Source organism: Mandrillus leucophaeus, unplaced genomic scaffold, assembly GCF_000951045.1.
Source record: "Mandrillus leucophaeus isolate KB7577 unplaced genomic scaffold, Mleu.le_1.0 Scaffold708, whole genome shotgun sequence".
Taxonomy (NCBI): Eukaryota; Metazoa; Chordata; class Mammalia; order Primates; family Cercopithecidae; genus Mandrillus; species Mandrillus leucophaeus.
This window is the reverse complement of record NW_012107675.1, coordinates 1,624,608-1,642,633: the sequence shown is the minus strand read 5'-3', so window position 1 is coordinate 1,642,633 and position 18,026 is coordinate 1,624,608. Positions and strand designations below refer to the sequence as shown.

Below are 18,026 nucleotides of genomic sequence, written 5' to 3'. Positions count from 1 at the left end.
CTCCGAGTCAAGAACATTTTCTTTCTTGCTAAATCCTTACTTTTTGAAATCTTGCTAAATTTTTGCCTTTAAAAATCTTCTTGCCACTGAAGTTTATGTGTGTGCATATAAATTGTAATAAAAAGAGCAATAATTATTACGAGTAAGTAAACTACCTTACTTTTACAACAGATGCTCGAAGTTCGATTATTGTATGAGATAAATGATGTGGAAACTCCAGAGGGTGAGCAGCCCCCACCTTTGCCAACACCCGTGGGAGGGTCCAACCCTCAGCCCATTCCTCCTCAATCTCATCCGTCTACCAGTAGCAGTTCATCTGATGGGCTTCGTGATAATGTACCTTGTTTAAAGTGAGTTATAAAAAACTACAGAGGAGTTTTGGATATTATCTTTTAATTTATATAAATTGTAAGCATTAGTAGAGCTATGGTAACATTTTCTTTTGATGGAGCAAAATGGCATAAGAATAGTTCTTCCTGTGTTTTGCTATGGTTAGTCCAACTCATTTTTCTATGACATCAAGAGGAATATGATTGCATCCTTAAATTATTAACGTTTAATCTCCAAACATTCTCCTAAAGCAGCAAGGATCTAACTTCTCTTTATCACTCAGTCTTCTAAACCCATCAGTGTTTTTAGTCTTGATTTATATGTAGCTTGGATTTATGTTCTGACTGCTTTCTATGACTGAAAATTGTTTTTTTAAGTCTTTAAAGACTCAGTTGTTTTCTAATCATTGTCTTACCTTTTTCTGAATCTTCACTAGCACCACTGTATCTTTTTTAAAACCTTTTATTGTTGCATCCTAAATTTAAATACATCTTACTTTATACAGGGATAAATTGGATAAAGTTTTATTTTTTCTGTCCAATTTTTGTTACTGAGTGGTTAAAATGTTTAAATGATATAGGCAGAGAAATAAAACAATGAGTAAGGAATTAAAATCATTGAAAACTTACATGAAGACTATGTGATTAATAGTGTATTTACGAAGAATTCAATTAGGATAATGACTGAAAGGTGGTTCAGGTAGCACTCAGAGAGATTCAGTAGATTGGTGGAGGACAAAAGCCAGAGTGTACTAGGTTCAAGGTAGAGAGGGTGGTAAGTAAGAGAAATAATTTGCATTTATTAAAAGGACCAGGCTTTGCACTGTTTTACTTTAATCTACTTGAGTCTCTGCTACTGGTGGATAGTCGAATAATTGCTGGGAAGAATGTCTGTGTAATGAATAATGCACTCACACCAAAGATAAAATGGATAGATTTTTTTATATTGCAGTCATTTTAAAACTACAGATTTTTAGAAAATTATTTATATGTTTACGAAAATTTAAGGTTATGTATTCTAAGCCAGTGGCTCTCATTTGTGTATGATTTTGCTCCCTAGGGGACATTTGGAGACATTTTTAGTAGACACAACAGGAGGAAGGGAGATGCTATTGACATTTAGTGGGTAGAGGTGAGGGATGATGTTAAATATTCTACAATGGACAAGGCAGTGCACACAACAAAGAATTACCCAGCTCCAAACATCAGTAGTGCCAAGGATAAGAACCTCTGATCCAAACAGTATATACCCATTGAGGTTAAGCAGCTACATTTCTCAGAAAGGTATCAAGTTTTTCTTTCTCTCCTCCCTCTCTGTCTCATACATGTACTAAAATATACACACTTGCAACTGTAGTTCTAGCACATGTTTAACTAGTATGAGACTTGAGAATACAGAATTCTACACTTTTCCCCTCTATTACTTCTTCAGTACTACTTTACACTTAAAATTGTAAATGTTCCGTTAATGCCCTTGTTTCTGATTTTAATGTTTTTTTCCAAGCCCTTTGTTAAATTTAATTTTTATAACATACATAGTACAATTTGTCTTTGGGGCATTTTTTTGCAACATTTCTATACTTCTGAAGCAGTGTTTTCAACTACTGAAGTGACATTTTAACAAAATAACAATTACATCTAAATATACGTTATCTTCAACGAATTAGAATAATTTATTTAATTTGTACTTCATAATTTCTTAGGCCTCCAAGTGTTCTTAGGCTTGTGGCCAGAGATCCAGCACTATAAAACATTAAATTCTTTTCCTACCTGAAGAAAAAACACCATCAATGCACTGCTTTCTCATGACAAGATAGGTCAGAGGAAGTACTACTGACAGGAGAAGCAGTACTGTTTGGACCAGAGTGACAAGACCTCTTACCTTGGCTTTCTAGGTTAAAGTTAAAGGCAGGCATAATAGGTGAGTCGAGTCTTTGTCCTCTGTTCTTAGAAAGGCCTTTTTTCTAGTTTTTTTACTGTCTGAAGGAGCAAGGATAATAGTTAAGGCAGCAACCAGCAGCAACTGTGAAAACCAGCAAACCAAAATGCAGAGTTCAGTGGTACCCAAATCCATTTTAAAGGTAATAGTGACTTAGTTCTGCAATTATGAGTTTTCTTTATTGTTCATGGACCTGAGATTATGCTATGGCCATCTTTCTTGTTTGGGAGGACTTTTCATACTTGTGCTGGAATGTCATGGCACACTATTAATCTTTTGTAATTATTTAATAGAATGTCACTTCATATAGGAATTCGTTTTAAGCTGATGGTTAGTCCCAGCAGCCAGAGAGGCTCATTAGCTAATCCATTAATGATTTATGTGAGGAGAGTCCTTTCTGTTGTTGGCATTAAGTGTTATCTTTTGTGTATGGATACACTTTGCCAATCCTAGGATATACCACAATAACATCTTAACAGTTTGTTCTGAATCCTAAAATAACTAATGACTGTGATTTGATGATTTTTTTTTCCTTTTGAATATTATTGTGGAACTCTAGGTATTTTTTATAGGCAATTTGTTTTAACTTACTGAATTTTATCAACTTAACACGATTTTTTCACAGTTTCCTAGAGGGAGCTTCTTTGTTGGTGTTTGTGTCTTCTTAACACCACCTCAGAACTTTTGTGACCATCCTTAATTTCTGTCAAGATGTTCTAGACTTGCTTTAAATACTTCTTGCCCTCACAGGATAACAGACCAAAATGTGATCTTTAGAAATGTTTGTAACATTATTTTTAATAAGCACTGTATTGTTACAGTAGACCACCCAGTGACGAGAGCTAAAAAAAAGCGGGGGGGGGGGATTGTTTTTTAAAAACAGTCATTAAAACTCTTTTATTTTTCATTGAGTTTTTACATTACTATATAATGTAAATAAACAACTTTAAATCTCTTACCCAAATCACTCTTCTCCTATAATTTGATTAGCCTGGAATTATTCCATTTAATATTATTTATCTGTTAACAAAAGTAAGTCCAAAATTGCAGTATTGAAATTACCACTAATATTAAAACACTAGATGAATAGTAAAATATAACATGACAGCTGCCTTTAGACCTTTGAGCATATGACAAGTGATGTATAAGGCAATTACATTGTTTTGAGTTACTTTAATAATTTTTCTTCTATTTTGGTTTTTTGTGCACAAATAAAACTTTATAACAACTAACCTCATGTATAATAAAACTTTATAAATTAATTTTATCTTGAGACTGTTAATGTTTTAAGGGACAGTTCTTTTTGGAAGCAGCATTTGTTATCAGATAGAGGTAAACTGCCCTGTCAGTATGTTTTGTGAAATGGATGGAACTTTGAAGCAGTTCAAACTTTAAAGACACACATAGGAGATTCAGCCAGAGTCCTGTCACCTGTAATTGCTTATTAGAGTCTACGAAGGAGCCCAGTAATTATACTTCTCTTTACCTATCTGGATTCATCTTTTTTTTTTTTTTAAGAGACAGAGTGTCACTCTGTTGCCCATGCTGGAGTACAGTAGCGTGATCACAGCTCACTTCAGCCACAACCTCCTGGGCTCAATCGGTCCTCCCAACTCAGCCTCCCATGTAGCTGGGACTACAAGCACACACCACCATGCCCAACTAAGTTTGTGTTTTTCTTGTAGAGATGGGGTTTCAGCATGTTACCCAGGCTGCCTCCCTCGGCCTCCCAAAGTGTAATCTGCCTGCCTCAGCCTTGGAGGTAATCTGCCTGCCTCGGCCTCCCAAAGTGCTGGGATTATAGATGTTAGCCACTGTGTCTGGCCCCCATCTGTATTCTTAACACATTAAGAAATAAAATAATTTCAGATGGTGGCTAAAAATATCACCTTAATTATTGATAAAGGTAAAAGATGCCAACTAGCACAAGAGCCAGGTAGTTTTCCTGGTACCGACTGACCTGTATACAAAGATAGCCTTATCCTCCCCGCCATGGCAGTATTAAGAACACTGCTTTTGCAGGAGCAGAAAAGAAAATGCACCCCCTGGGCAGACTTGCTCCCAAATGAACACAGATTGAGGGGGAAATGAGAGGGCTTCATTAATTATTTCCATATTTACCAGCTACGTAGGGACTCTACCATTCCTGGGATACAGTTAGAAAGAGGGTAGAGAGAAGCCCAGGTGTTCCGCTGACACTCAAGAAGATACACAAGATGTGGAGAAGCAGTCCTGATAATTTGAGTGTGTGTATGTGTATATGTGTGTGTGTGTGTGTGCACGTGTGCACATGTGCCTGATTTTTGTTTTTGGCGGCGGTAGGGGGCGGTTTTGCTGGTCACACGAATACAAATCATTACTAACTTTAATAGATAATGTTATATATTGTTACATCAAGTTATACGTTTAAATTACAACATTACTTAAAATTTTAAATACTGATTTTTAAAATTAGAAATATAAACAAATCATACTAGAAAAATCATAAAATAATGGCTCTATTGATACAGTTACGGTTATTTTGATCCTTTTTCTGGATTTTAGAGAAAACTCAAGAACAGGAACGCGTGGGAAGATTGTAAACGTAGGGATTGCGTGATAATTATTTCCTTTTCTTCAGCCGTTATCTTAAAATTAATTCATTGGTAGTAATAATTCTCTAGTATTACATTACTTAAGGACCAATTTTTGGAGACAGAGTCATGAGAGGGAAAAGTAGTCTTTTAGTAGAATATTGTATAAGCTAGTGAAAGATACAAAGTACAAGTTTTGGACATTTTTGTCTAAAATCTGTATAAGTGATTTTTTAAAAATCACAAACAAGTTATACCTCATTTTTTTCTTTTAATTGTCTTCAAATAAATGTGGGTATGTATTAATTTCACATTGTTTTAGTCCACGGTCCTGAAGGCCAGTTTCTTAAAGTGAGAAGTATAACAAAAATTGATGTTAAAATATAATTAATATTGAGGCCTTTTTTATACAAAATGCCTTTGTACAAAATTGGTTTATTTGAAGAAATATTTTAAAAGCAGCTGTTTAAGACCAAGGAGGGGGATTCATTGAGACCAGGAGTTCAAGACCAGTCTGGATAACATAGTAAGACACTATCTCTACAACAAAGTTTTTTAAAAATTAGCCATCATGGCGCCATCACCTGTAGGCTGAGGTGGGAGGATTGCCTGAGCCCAGGAATTCAAGGCCACAGTAAGCTATGATCATGCCACTGCACTCCAGCCAGGGTGACAGAGTGAGATTCTGCCTCTTAAAAAAAAGAAAGGAAAAAAAGAAAAGGCAACTGTTTGACTTGTTTCTTTTAGCAATTAAATTTTATGTTTTTGAAGCGTTTTTATTGTCCCTTTGCAAGGTACTTGCTCAAACCATCATTTTGAAACTGTGAGCCTCTACCATCACTTTAACATTTAAAATACATTTGTACAAATTATGCAGCTTTTTATAAAACTTTTTCCTTAAAAAGCAAACAAATTAACTTGAATATATTAAAAACATTAAAATGATAACATAACCGTTTAGAATAAAACATAGTACCGTCTTCCCATTTCATATTTTTAAAATGTAACTTACCTGCTTTCATTTCTTGGCTTAGGTTTTTCATCCTTTACCATTTTGCATCATGTTTGGCTGCCTTTTTATTTCTACTTAAGAACATTTTTTGTTTCCTTATACTAATTAAAGTAAGAATTCTATGAGTTCTGTGTGTCCTAGTCACTTAAATCTTCAATGTGCCCATATATGCACTTCTAGAATTATCCCTGGGATGCCTGGTTCTGCTCTTGAGAATTTGTTATGCACATTTAATATGCCAGAGGGAGGGAGGACACTTCCTTGACCCTTACCTTCTATACCTAATTCGTAGAAAGAGAAGATAGACCACTCAGACCCTTCAGTCTACTCCTGTGTTAAGGCTGACTCTGGGAAGAAATGAAATGCCTCAGTTGTTATTCTGTCACTTGAGATGGAGAGCTATAGCTGATTAGTGGGTATTTCCCTGAGAATAATTTAGAAATTTTGCCTCAGCCAGTCTACAGTTCTGAATGCATTGCCTTGCAAACCTTGACCAGCCAGAAGTGAACTATAGCTCAATTCGTGTAAGCAGTGCCCTGAGTGATTCACATTTACCCTGAAGTCTGAACAACTTTTGCTGTTTCCTAGCATGTATGTCATCAAAACATCAGGTGCCATGGTCTTCCTCATTAGAAATACCAACTGAATGATTCAGAAGGGTTCTTACCTCTGAGTTTGGTGGCAGGAAATTCAACATTGAGTAGTCTTCCTGCTTTCACACACTGTCATTTCAAGGCAGAAGCCTTAAGAATTGCTGAAGTAACCAGGCTTTGCATGTGTTTTGCTGTAGCAATTACTAGGCAAAGAGTTTGTGCAATCAAAAATGTTTTTAACTTAAAGTCATAGTAGAGTTTTTTTTACAATAAAAGCAGTCACACAAAAATAAAATTGTTCACGTTTTTAAAAAATGTGTCTTTCAAGTACAGTTGAAGTTTTCTGGAACAAGTATAGCAGGTATTGTTTCAGAAGCTCTCAGACTCTTTTAAGCCCCTCTTTAACTCTTCATTTCTAAAATCCTAATGACAAGTGTAGTTCAGCATGGACTTAACTATTCATGAGGTTTGGGAATAGATTTGACTACCTGCTGATTAGTTTCACTAGTAGTTCTCTACCATCATCTCAAACTTAACCCCATAGTCTTCTAAAACTACCTCTTTATTCCTCCCTCCCTCCCTTCTGTCTGATTGTAGATTCTCTGTGTCTTCTTTTCTTCCTCTACCCTACCTCTACTCAACCTCCAACTCATTCATTCATTCAGTAAATATTGAGTACCTCCTTTGTGCCAGTGTTATAAGTGTTAATAGCTGCAAGGTTTCTGCCTTCCTGAAATGTAAAGCCTAGTTTATTCTTACTCCATTAATGTGTTTCAATCTGCCTTTTTCTTGTTTCACATCAGAATCACAGGAACTTCCCAATTGGTGTCCCTATTCTACTTCATCTTACCTATATTCACCAAATAAATCTTCCCCAAATATTTCTTATCAACCTTCATTGGCTTTTAATTCTTTTTTTTTTCTTTTTCTTTTTTTTTTTTTTTTGAGATGGAGATCTCTCTCTGTTGCCCAGGCTGGAGTACAGTGGTGCGATCTCAGCCCACTGCAACCTCCACCTCCCAGGTTCAGGCGATTCTCCTGCCTCAGCCTTCTGAGTAGCTGGGACTACAGGCGCTCGCCACCACACCCGGGTAATTTTTGTATTTTTAGTAGAGATGGGGTTTTGCCATGTTGGCCAGGCTGGTCTCGAACTCTTGACTTTAAGTGATCCGCCCACCTCAGCCTCCCAAAGTGCTCTGATTATAGGTGTGAGCCACTCACTGCACCTGGCCTGTCTTTTAATTCTTTAATAATGAAAATATATTACCTTTGTCTAATGTGACCATCTACAAAGCACTTTTCATAGGCGTTCAGAGTTTCCTCATATTGTGACTAGGTAGTAATAGTCCCGCTTTCTAGGTGAAAAGACAGCTGGTGAATAACAGAATCAGTACTCAAAGTCCAGCTTGCTGAGAGTTCTTTCTACCAACATCAAACCTCTGTGGACAGGACTTGAAGACCCTCTAAAGTCTGGCCCTGGCCTGTATTGCTATCTTCTCATTTTTACTACACACTCCTACCACTGTAGCCAAACTTAACACTTACCAATCCTTGAACTTGGGTTTTCTGTCTGCGAATATTCTGCAAGAGCATTTTTTGTAGCATTATTCAGTAATTATTTAAAAAGAGTCTCTGCGATCAAAAATACTGTCACCTCAAAGTCAAGGTAGATTTATTTTATGGTGAAAGTAGGCACACACACAGATAAATTGCTCATATTTGTTTTAACTCATTTTTTAACTTGTTTTTGGACAATTTTCATTTTGTTCCATCATGTTTTTAAGTTTTGTGTTTTTGTTTTGTTTTGTTTTGTTTTTTGAGACAAGAGTTTCGCTCTTGTTGCTCAGGCTGGAGTGCCATGGCACGATCTCGGCTCACTGCAACTTCCGCCTCCTGGGTTCAAGTGATTCTCCTGCCTCAGCCTCCAGAGTAGCTGGGACTACAGGCGCATGCCACCACGCCAGGCTAATTTTTGTATTTTTAGTAGAGACAGAGTCTCACCATGTTGGCCAGGATGGTCTTAAACTCCTGACCTCAGGTGATCTGCCCTTCTAGGCTTCCCAAAGTGTTGGGATTACAGGTGTGAGCCACTGCGCCCAGCTGTTTTTAAAACTGCTTTTCTAACTTACCTTTTTTCTAACTTGATTTTTTTTCTCTTCTTAATCCTTAGGCTGCCGCTTCTCTTCATCTTTCTCCCCAGCCCTTCCTGCCTTCTTTCCAAGCCCTCTTCTTCCTCCTCACTTCTTTTCTTTTCCTTCACCCCTACTGTTCTCCCCCACTTTATATGCAGAGTTTGCATATTATTTTTGTTAATTACATACTTAGTCCCTCCAAGCATAGATTAAATGCTTCTAGATAACAGGATTCTGATTTTTGTATATTTAAATATCTAGCGTCGTTTCATGTAAAAAGATGTTTATAATTATATAGGACAATAGTTGAAAATGGGTTGAAAGATAACATGTTTTCTTTTATTTTAGAGTTAAAAACTCACCACTTAAACAGTCTCCAGGTTATCAGACAGAACTGGTTATTCAGTTGGTTTGGGTGGGTGGAGAACCACCACAACAAATAACCAGCCTGGCAGTCAACTCTTCCTATGGACTGTAAGTATAAGTTATTTTTTTTCTAAGTCTCTTCATAGTATTCCATACATCATTTGTTTTTAAAAATAGAAAGGATGGTCTTTGTTATATCGTCACCTAAAATGGCATCCTATAACTTTAATTTCAGACCAAATTCACTGTTATGTTATTTGGAACATAATTTCATTCTGAATAACTTACTTTGGGTATGCATGCAGTACTTCCTGATGTAAAGTTAAATGCCTCATGGACCAATAAATTATTTGCGATGAAGTTTTAAAGTCAGTATATCCTCTCCTAGATATACCCCCAGAAATAATTTTCTTATTAATAGTTACTGTAATGGAAATCTAACAACATGAACCCAGAAGACTGTGTTATAAAACTGATTTTTGTAACGGTTGAATTGTAGTTGTGTAATTTTTCTTTCTACTTTCAATTAACTTGTGTAAATTGTAAAGGCCTGATAATTAATATTCACCTATACTACAGTATACTTGTTTTATTTATCAATTCATGCCTTCAGCCATATAGTGTTAGTCATACATACTTTTATTACAATATGATAGACTTGTAAAGCATTTGTTATTTTCTTGTTTCAGAAGTCAACACTGCAGTGTAAGCAACTGCTTCCTGACTGTTCAGTCCCGGAGCTATTTATCATGTGTAGCTCATTGTCTCCTTGCTTGATGCTAGCCCTAGGGACTCATTCATTTTTTTTTCTTGCCAGTAGCTCCCACCACCTACTCTGTCTCTTGCAGCTGTACAGTTAGCCCTCTGTATGCACCTGTTTCTTCCATGGATTCAACCAACTGCAGATGAAAAATATTCAGAAAAGATAACAAAAAAATACAATTAAAAAAATAAATTTTAAAATACAGTATAAAAATTATTTATATAGCATTTCCATTGTATTAGGTATATGTAAATAATCTCAAGATGATTTAAAGTATATAGGAGACTGTATGTTAGTTACATGCAAACTCTTTGCCATTTTGTATTGAGGACTTGAACATCCACAGATTTTAGTATCTGGGGGGGTCCTGGAACCAAGCTTCTGAAGAAACCAAGGGACAACTATACATCAAACTAACACTGGCTACAGTCTCAGATAGTCTTCTTTCATATATTTTATTTGCTACCATACAATGTAAGAGCACAAACTTTCCTATTTTAAATATTTTATTGTCCACAACCATTAAAAAACATAGGAAATGAGAAAAAGAACCAATAGGAAGTTTCAAAGGAAGGTGCAAATCAATGAATTACAGGCCTCACTAGGCTTACAGTTGTATTTTGTTTGGCCATTTCTGTGTATTTTTAGAATTTTAATTAGTTACCAAGACTATATAAATCCATACTTAGAGCTCCAACTTAAAAATCTGATTATGTGGCCGTGTCCATGTTTCTGCATGGCAGCTTCAGCTGGAACTGAGTTGAAGCTTTTCATTAGATGTGCCATACACTCTTAAGTAACCGTGTGCTTACATGTCCTCTTTTACTTACTTATATAGCCCTCTATATATATCAGTTTTCCATTCCTGGCTTAAAATATCTTAAAAGAATAAATTTCCTTTATTCATAGTTCCTGACTCATAATTGAGAAGATATTTAGAACACCCCAAAGGGAGGCCTCCAAGATGTATACTTTCTACTTTTTATTCTTGACTTGAATGATTACCAAAACTTACCCCAATGTCTAATCTCCTACTTGCCTAGTACAAGGGAATGTCTCCCACCCGTGAAGACCTCAAAATGCCCCCAAGGTAGAAAAATAGATGTTGCATTGCGAGGTGTGAGAGATTTCTCTCTCTGATCAAGTTTCAACTCCTATGCCAAATATTTTTATAAATAATACAGTTGATTGATTTAGTGGTATTAAATAATTAATGTCTGCAGAAGATCTAAACAGTTCCATGAGAAGGCACATGTAACCTGTATTTCAGTTCCTGTAGTTATCTTTTGTTTCAAAGAATTTTCTGAAGGACCCACCATGCTTCTTTCTTCAGCCTTGTAGACTACTGTAGTAGTACATTTTCTTGGAATTATTTGATTGTGCTAAAATGTTTGTTATTTTCCTATTTGCAGGGTGGTTTTTGGCAACTGCAATGGCATTGCTATGGTTGACTACCTCCAGAAAGCAGTGCTGCTCAACCTGGGCACTATTGAATTATATGGCTCTAATGATCCCTACCGGAGAGAACCCCGATCTCCTCGTAAATCTCGACAACCTTCAGGAGGTAAAAAGAAGAAAATCCTGAGCTTTAGGATTTCTATAAATGCTGACTTAGTTCTGTGAATATAAGTATTTCAGTTAGGTAAATAGCTTGCCTGATTTAGTCTGTATATATAAACTTCCAAAAACTAGCAAAAGGCATGAGTCTTTTTTATTTTTGTTTTCTATAGTTGTGGTTTTTGCTTTTTTTTTTTTTTTTTTTTTTGAGACAGGGTCTCACTCTGTCACCCAGACTGGTGTGCAGTAGTGCCTTCATCGCAGCCTTGACCTCCTGGGCCCAGGTGATCCTCCCACCTCAGCCCTCTGAGTAGCTGGGACCACAGGCACATGCCACCAAGCCCAGCTGATTTTTTGTATTTTTTGTAGAGATGGGATTTTGTCATGTTGCCCAGGCTGATCTCAAACTCCTGGGCTCAAGCGATCACCTGCCTCAGCCTCCCAAAGTGCTGGGATTACAGGTGTGAGGCACCACACCCGGCCTGCTTTTCTTTTTAATATTATAGGATTTTATTGCACATTGAGAAAGAACCACAGGATCAAACTTCTCAGCTGAAATATAACGAAAGGAATATTTGTATCATTATTATATAAAAAAGTTACTTACAGAGATTTTGTTCCTTTTCATTGTTTGGTTTTTGTAAGAGCAATGATTTATTATTTAAACTATTTAATTCAAAAGAATCATTTCCATGTGGGAAAAAAAGGAAAATGCAAAAGTAAATTTTAGTTCTTTGAAAATATAGCATTCTCAGATAGCTTTGATTAAATGTAAGCCTACAGTCATTGAGAATTCTCTTTATAGAGTTCTTTTATGTTTGCTAGGTAATTAGTCGTAATTTTAAATGTTCTACCATAATACCTCAAGGTATACATGTATACTTAGCTATATATACCAGTACTTCTTGCCCTTTTTTATTTCATGACACACACAAAAAAATGGCGTTTGATATATGGCACACAGGGTACACTAATGAGGCTTCCAGTTATAACTGGCCTGGTGATACCCAGTTTCCCCAGGGCCTGCCCAGCTGGACCAGAGATTGAGGCAACCCTATTTGGGGCATACTTAACTCATTTGCAGAATACCAGTGTGTATTGAAACACCATTCGAGAAGCTCTGGTCTGTACTTCCTAACTCAGTCTGCTCTGAATTAAAAGTCATTCTGCAATTCATTTTTCAGTTGTGTTCAGTACATTATTAACTAATACTGCAAATTTTACAGTTCATGGGAAAGAAAAATGAGGGGATATAGACCTTTCTATTACTTTGGCTTGATGACTGAATTTTTCTTTTCAAAGTTTTGTTTTTCCATTTTTGTTTGAATGTGATCATTTTGTCATGTAATATCTTCAGCAGAGATTGTTGTCCCAACCATACCATTCTAGTATTTTTGTCTCCTTTTTTTTTCCTTCCGCTTTTCATTGCTTCACTAAGGTGTGCTGATTGTGACTTCTTGCATGTGCGGCCTTTCTAGCTTATATTCTGAATCTATGAAAAAACTTCGTTCTTCTTTTTTAAGTAAGTCATTTATGCTTTGGCTTGTTTGTTCTTTGTAAAATCATTGGGAGTTTTTTTGTTCATTTTTAAAAGAGCTTATTAAAACATTCTATGTCTAAAACACTGTACTCATTACTTAGATTCATCTCATGACATGTATATGAAAACAGCTATTTAAATACTTGTGCCCCAATTCTATCTCTTTATAAAGCAAAGATACTAATATTTAATGCTAGAATGTTAGAAAGTTATCATGATAGAGAAGAAATATTTTTTGAAGATAAAACCTTTAGTTTATTTTACAAATGTGGTAAAAATTTCACTATCCATAAAATTAACCTCTTTTCTCCTTTATACCTTATACTAGCTTATATAAAATTGCTAGAAATTAAATGCCTAGATTTATCTAAGGATAGAGACTGATTTTTAGCATTTAATTTTAAAAATACTTTTTAAAATTTCACTGCATCCTACATTATTCTCCAGTAAACCCCATAATACATATTATTTATATTATTGTTTGCTTTATTTTATTATTGAAGAATTAGCTATGTAGGCACAGGAGAACTATTTGAGTTTTTCTTTATTAGTTTAAGATATTCACCCATTGTTATTATGCCTCACTTTGTCAATATTTAGGGTTATATTTTAAATAAAAATTAAAATTATGTTGAAATATGTTTTAAAATAACGTCTTAAGAATATTTCTGACACTAATCCCCCCCAAATTTATAAATATTTGAAATAAATATAGAATGATTGGTATAAAAGTTCTTTATCGTGAGGTAAAAAATGATGTTCTTCCTAACGTGTATTTTATAACATGTTCTTAGGTGTAGACCAAATATCATCAAACTGTTCTTCAGGCTGTTTTAGAAGAACAGTTTAGAGAAATTTTTTGTTTTGCTACAAATAGATGCTGATATATTTTATAAAGAATGTAGTTCATATGAATTTTAAGACAAAACTGTTTCGGCTAAGTTTAAATGTGTCATAGCTGTATTACAATGCAGTTGTATTATTTAGTAAAATATAGGCCATGTTTTCATAATAAAAATTCTAAAACTGTCACAAGGACTAACAGTAATGAAGTATTTCAGCTACTCATATCTGCTAAAAATCTGATTCTACTAAAAATGAACTGTTGGATAATATATATCTTGTTTTGCTGGTCATGTTTTATGATTCAGTAGAATGATAAAATAATAATTGTGTGTATATTAAATCTACTAATGATTGCGTGTATATTAGTAGAAAGTAGAATTAAGTAACTTTGATTCTGAGTGCTACATTAAGAAGAATCATTTTCCTCTCTGGAAAGTATGAAAGCTATAATAAGAGAAATTGAAGCCTAAGGTCCTTTATGTAAATGAGGCAGACCAAGCAATAATAAAAAGAATATCAAGGTAATTGGTGAATTTAAAAGGTATCCCCAGCTGGTGAAGGTCAAACATTTTACATTTCAGTTTATTTGAGGCACAAATTAGTCAGAATTTTAGAATGAGTTGCTATGTGCATATAGAAAATAGAAATGATCGATAGAAGTCAGCAGAAGTTCACTAAAAGTAAGTTGTAGCAAAATCAATTTTACTTTTTTAATCTGGTAACTACATTGATGACTTATGGCAGCCTGTTGACCTAATGTTGCCTGAAGTTAATGAGGTATTTGAAAATTAATTTTAGGATATTTCTGTGAACCAGACAGGTAGAAGTGACCTCAATACCTATTTCAGTTTAATGATGGAAAGTTTGATTAAACCAAGAGTCAGCAAACTATTGTCTGTAGGCCAAAACCTAGCCTAGTGCCTGATTTTGTACATACAGGTTTATTGGAGAAATACCATGTTTATTTGTTATGTGTTGCAGCTTTTGTGCTGCAACATAACAGCTGAATATTTGGTGACAGAAATTTTGGCTGAAAAAGCCTGAACTATTTATTACTTGGATCTTTACAGAAAACATTTGCCAGCCCTCTCAGTTAATGGTACTGGATTAATGTGTGGTCTAATTACCTTGATGTAGTGTGCCTCAGTTAATGCATATATTGTGTTGAATAACATAGGATTATGTTTTGTTGAATATTTCAAATAGTAAATGTAGCTTCCTATCTGGACTTCTGAAAGATAAGATAGGCTTATCAGAATGGTCACTATTTAAGGGCAAGGTAGGTATTACATTTGATGGCAGAGTAACAACTCAAAAAGATAATTTATCGATAGAAACAGTAAATTTAAACCAAAGAAATGAGATTTATCAACAATACATGTTGAGTCCTGAGTTTAGGTTATAAAGATTGATTGTTTACATATAGAACAGAAAACACTGGCTTAAGAGTAGTTCGTGTGAAACATAATTGGAGATTTTGTTTAAGCACATCTAAGTTTAAATCTCCACTCTTCGTATAAGTTTGTGATACTAGAAAGGATATTTCTCTGAGGCTCAGTGTCCTCATTTATAAAATGCAGATGGTGACTCCCTCATAAAGTTGGTGTGATTATGAAGTGAGAGGACACATGTGGCATACCTAATCATGTGAGTGAACGTTGTTGGCATTCAGGAGGTTGTTTTGTTACTGTTGACCACAACTTTGTGTGTGCCAGTAATGTGGCAGAACTGCTGAATATACTCATGTGAGAAGTTTAGAACAGTTATTATAGTTCTATGTCTATGTCTATGTTATGTTATTTTCTCCTTATTTTTAAATCAGGGCATTATAAAAAGCAGATTTTGTCCTAAAGCATGCAGAGCTTTTCTACCAGTAAAAAAAAAAAAAAAAAAAAACTCTAAGAGTGGCAATTAAGTGGACCATTTCTATAAGTAATTAGGTTTTTGTTCCTATATAAAATGCCTAAAACACTCAGTGCCTCAGTTTCTTCTTCTGTAAAATGAGAATAATACTGTCTATTTCATTTGCTGCCGTTAGGGTTAAATGAATGAAGCACTTAAAACCATATCTGGCACATAGTAAGTACTCAGTAAATGTCACTTAAACCACTTAACTAATTGGGTTGAGTGAGATACGTTTGAGCAGAGCCTAGGTAGATGTATTGCTGGGAATATTTGTTGAAGGGATTCTGGCAGCAACAGAGGGGATAGATTAGGTTACGTGCTATGAAATTCTTTCACACGTATTCACTCAAACATTCAACAAATATTGAAACTACCATGTGCTGTGCACCATTATAGGCAGCAAAACAGACAAAATTCTCTACCCTCACGGAACTCATGTTCTACTGGAAGAGACACACACTTAAAAAAATAAGTAATATACAGTAGATTACATTAATAGTGCCGAGGGGAAAAGTAATTGAAGGAGGATTTGAAATATCAATGATGGAGTGTTAAATTTAAAATAAAATAGAGTGTCTGGATGACTTCAAGTTTAAAGGAAATGAGAGAGCTATTATCCGTGAGGATGTCTGGGAAAACAATCAAACAAAAAATATTTCATGCAAGAGAATAAGCACAATTTGCTCTGAAGCAGCACACCTGGTAAGTTCAAGGAACAATGAGGAGTCAGTGTGGCTGGAGAAGAGAGAGTACCAGTGGTGGGCAAGTCAGTGAAAACAGCAGATAGTCTGAGAGGTAACAGGATACAATATACTATAGGATCGTATACATCACCCCACCAAGTAGGGTTGGACTTTGACTTTTACCCTGAGTGAGATAGAAGGCACTGAATGGATTTTTAGCTTATTTAACAGTTGTTCAATATCTAAACGAAATCCTCTCTATCCACATTCCGTAATTCAACTCCTAAATGTTTCTTCCTTGGCCTTTTTAAGAATGATAACTATATCATGTAAGTCTAATAACTTTTTTAGTCAATAAGTTCAGTAATTATTATATCATGAGGACCCTCAACTGAAACCTCAAAATGATTTCCCCTAAGTATAATTTTTAGTAGCAGTTGACAAAATACCAAGGGGGTAAAATTTCAAATTTGATCATTTTTATTCAGTGCTAGGCACATCATAAAACTGGAGTATGTTATCACTACTGTTTAGATATCCTCTGAGTGTGCTATCAAGAAAGAGTACATGTATATAAACAAATATTTTATCAAAGATTAAATGCATACCTATAATTACATCTATCATCTTAGAACCATAAAAACCAGGTTTTCTTCCAGGACCATTAGTTTGATGAAGATTTTTTTTTTAAACTACTAATTATCAGGCTGGGTTGGTGGCTCACATCTGTAATCCCAGCCCTTTGGGAGGCCTAGGTGGGCGGATCATTGGAAGTCAGGAGTTCGAGACCAGCCTGGCCAACATGGTGAAACCCGTCCCTACTAAAAATACAAAAAAATTAGCCGGGCTTGGTGGGGCACTCCTGTAGTCCCAGCTACTCGTGAGGCCAAGACAGGAGAATCGCTTGAACCCAAGGATGTTGAGGTTGCAGTGAGCCGAGATCGCACCACTGCACTCCAGCCTGGGCGACGGAGGGAAACACTGTCTTAAAAAACAAACAAAAAAACGACTAATTCTCACTCAAGAACTTCATATCTAATGAAAAAAACTAATGTGTGCCTCAAAATAGAAAACTTTTCTTAGAAGCCCAGTTCAGTACTCATGTTCTCAGAAAATGTTACTTTGAAAGCTTTCTCAGTGACTGTTGGAAATGTGTTTACCAAAGTAATAGAAAAGCAGATACTGGTGATACATACACATTCTGTTCGTCGATGTGACACCTGACTTCTAAGGCTCGGACATGTGACTCCTTGCCCAGCTAGTCCAAACTCTTGATGTGTCTTTATTTATAGTGTTTAGACAATTTGCAGGGGTTTTTATAACTTCAATCACCAGGGAAATTTATAATCATATTGTTTACTTTGTATTTTATCATAGATTATATTTTTAACTGATGAATGCTGTATTAGTTTGAGGTATTTTAATATAAAATATTTCTGTCTCAAACCCAATGAGCATGGTATCAATACCAACAGTCTGTTAATTTATTGGGTTCTTTTAAATGGACGGTAGTTAAATATGTACTATAAATAAAAGACAAAACCACACTTATATAAATTTATGGGTTGATTTGTTTTTTGTTTTTGTTTTGTAGCCGGTCTGTGTGATATTAGTGAAGGGACTGTTGTTCCAGAGGATCGCTGCAAGTCTCCAACTTCTGGTAATTTGTTTTTTTTAAATTTCATTAATAATTACGATTCTATAAAATCTAAGATAGCATACCAGTGTACATTTTGATAGAGATGCATTTAAAATACATTTACAAAAACTTTTGTGTCATATATTTAT

At 35.2% G+C, this 18,026-nt stretch overlaps 1 protein-coding gene across 3 annotated transcripts in view; it reads left to right on the top strand.

The window, feature by feature from the left end:
• STXBP5 (syntaxin binding protein 5 (tomosyn)) overlaps positions 1-18,026 on the top strand; it is a 189,958-nt gene that overhangs the window by 116,526 nt on the left and 55,406 nt on the right. For all 3 annotated transcript variants that reach the window (XM_011964818.1, XM_011964817.1, XM_011964819.1), the window contains exons 16-19: positions 172-350; positions 8,927-9,052; positions 11,120-11,271; positions 17,833-17,898. In XM_011964818.1, the coding sequence (XP_011820208.1) occupies positions 172-350; positions 8,927-9,052; positions 11,120-11,271; positions 17,833-17,898 (523 nt within the window). The remainder of the gene's footprint in view (positions 1-171; positions 351-8,926; positions 9,053-11,119; positions 11,272-17,832; positions 17,899-18,026) is intronic.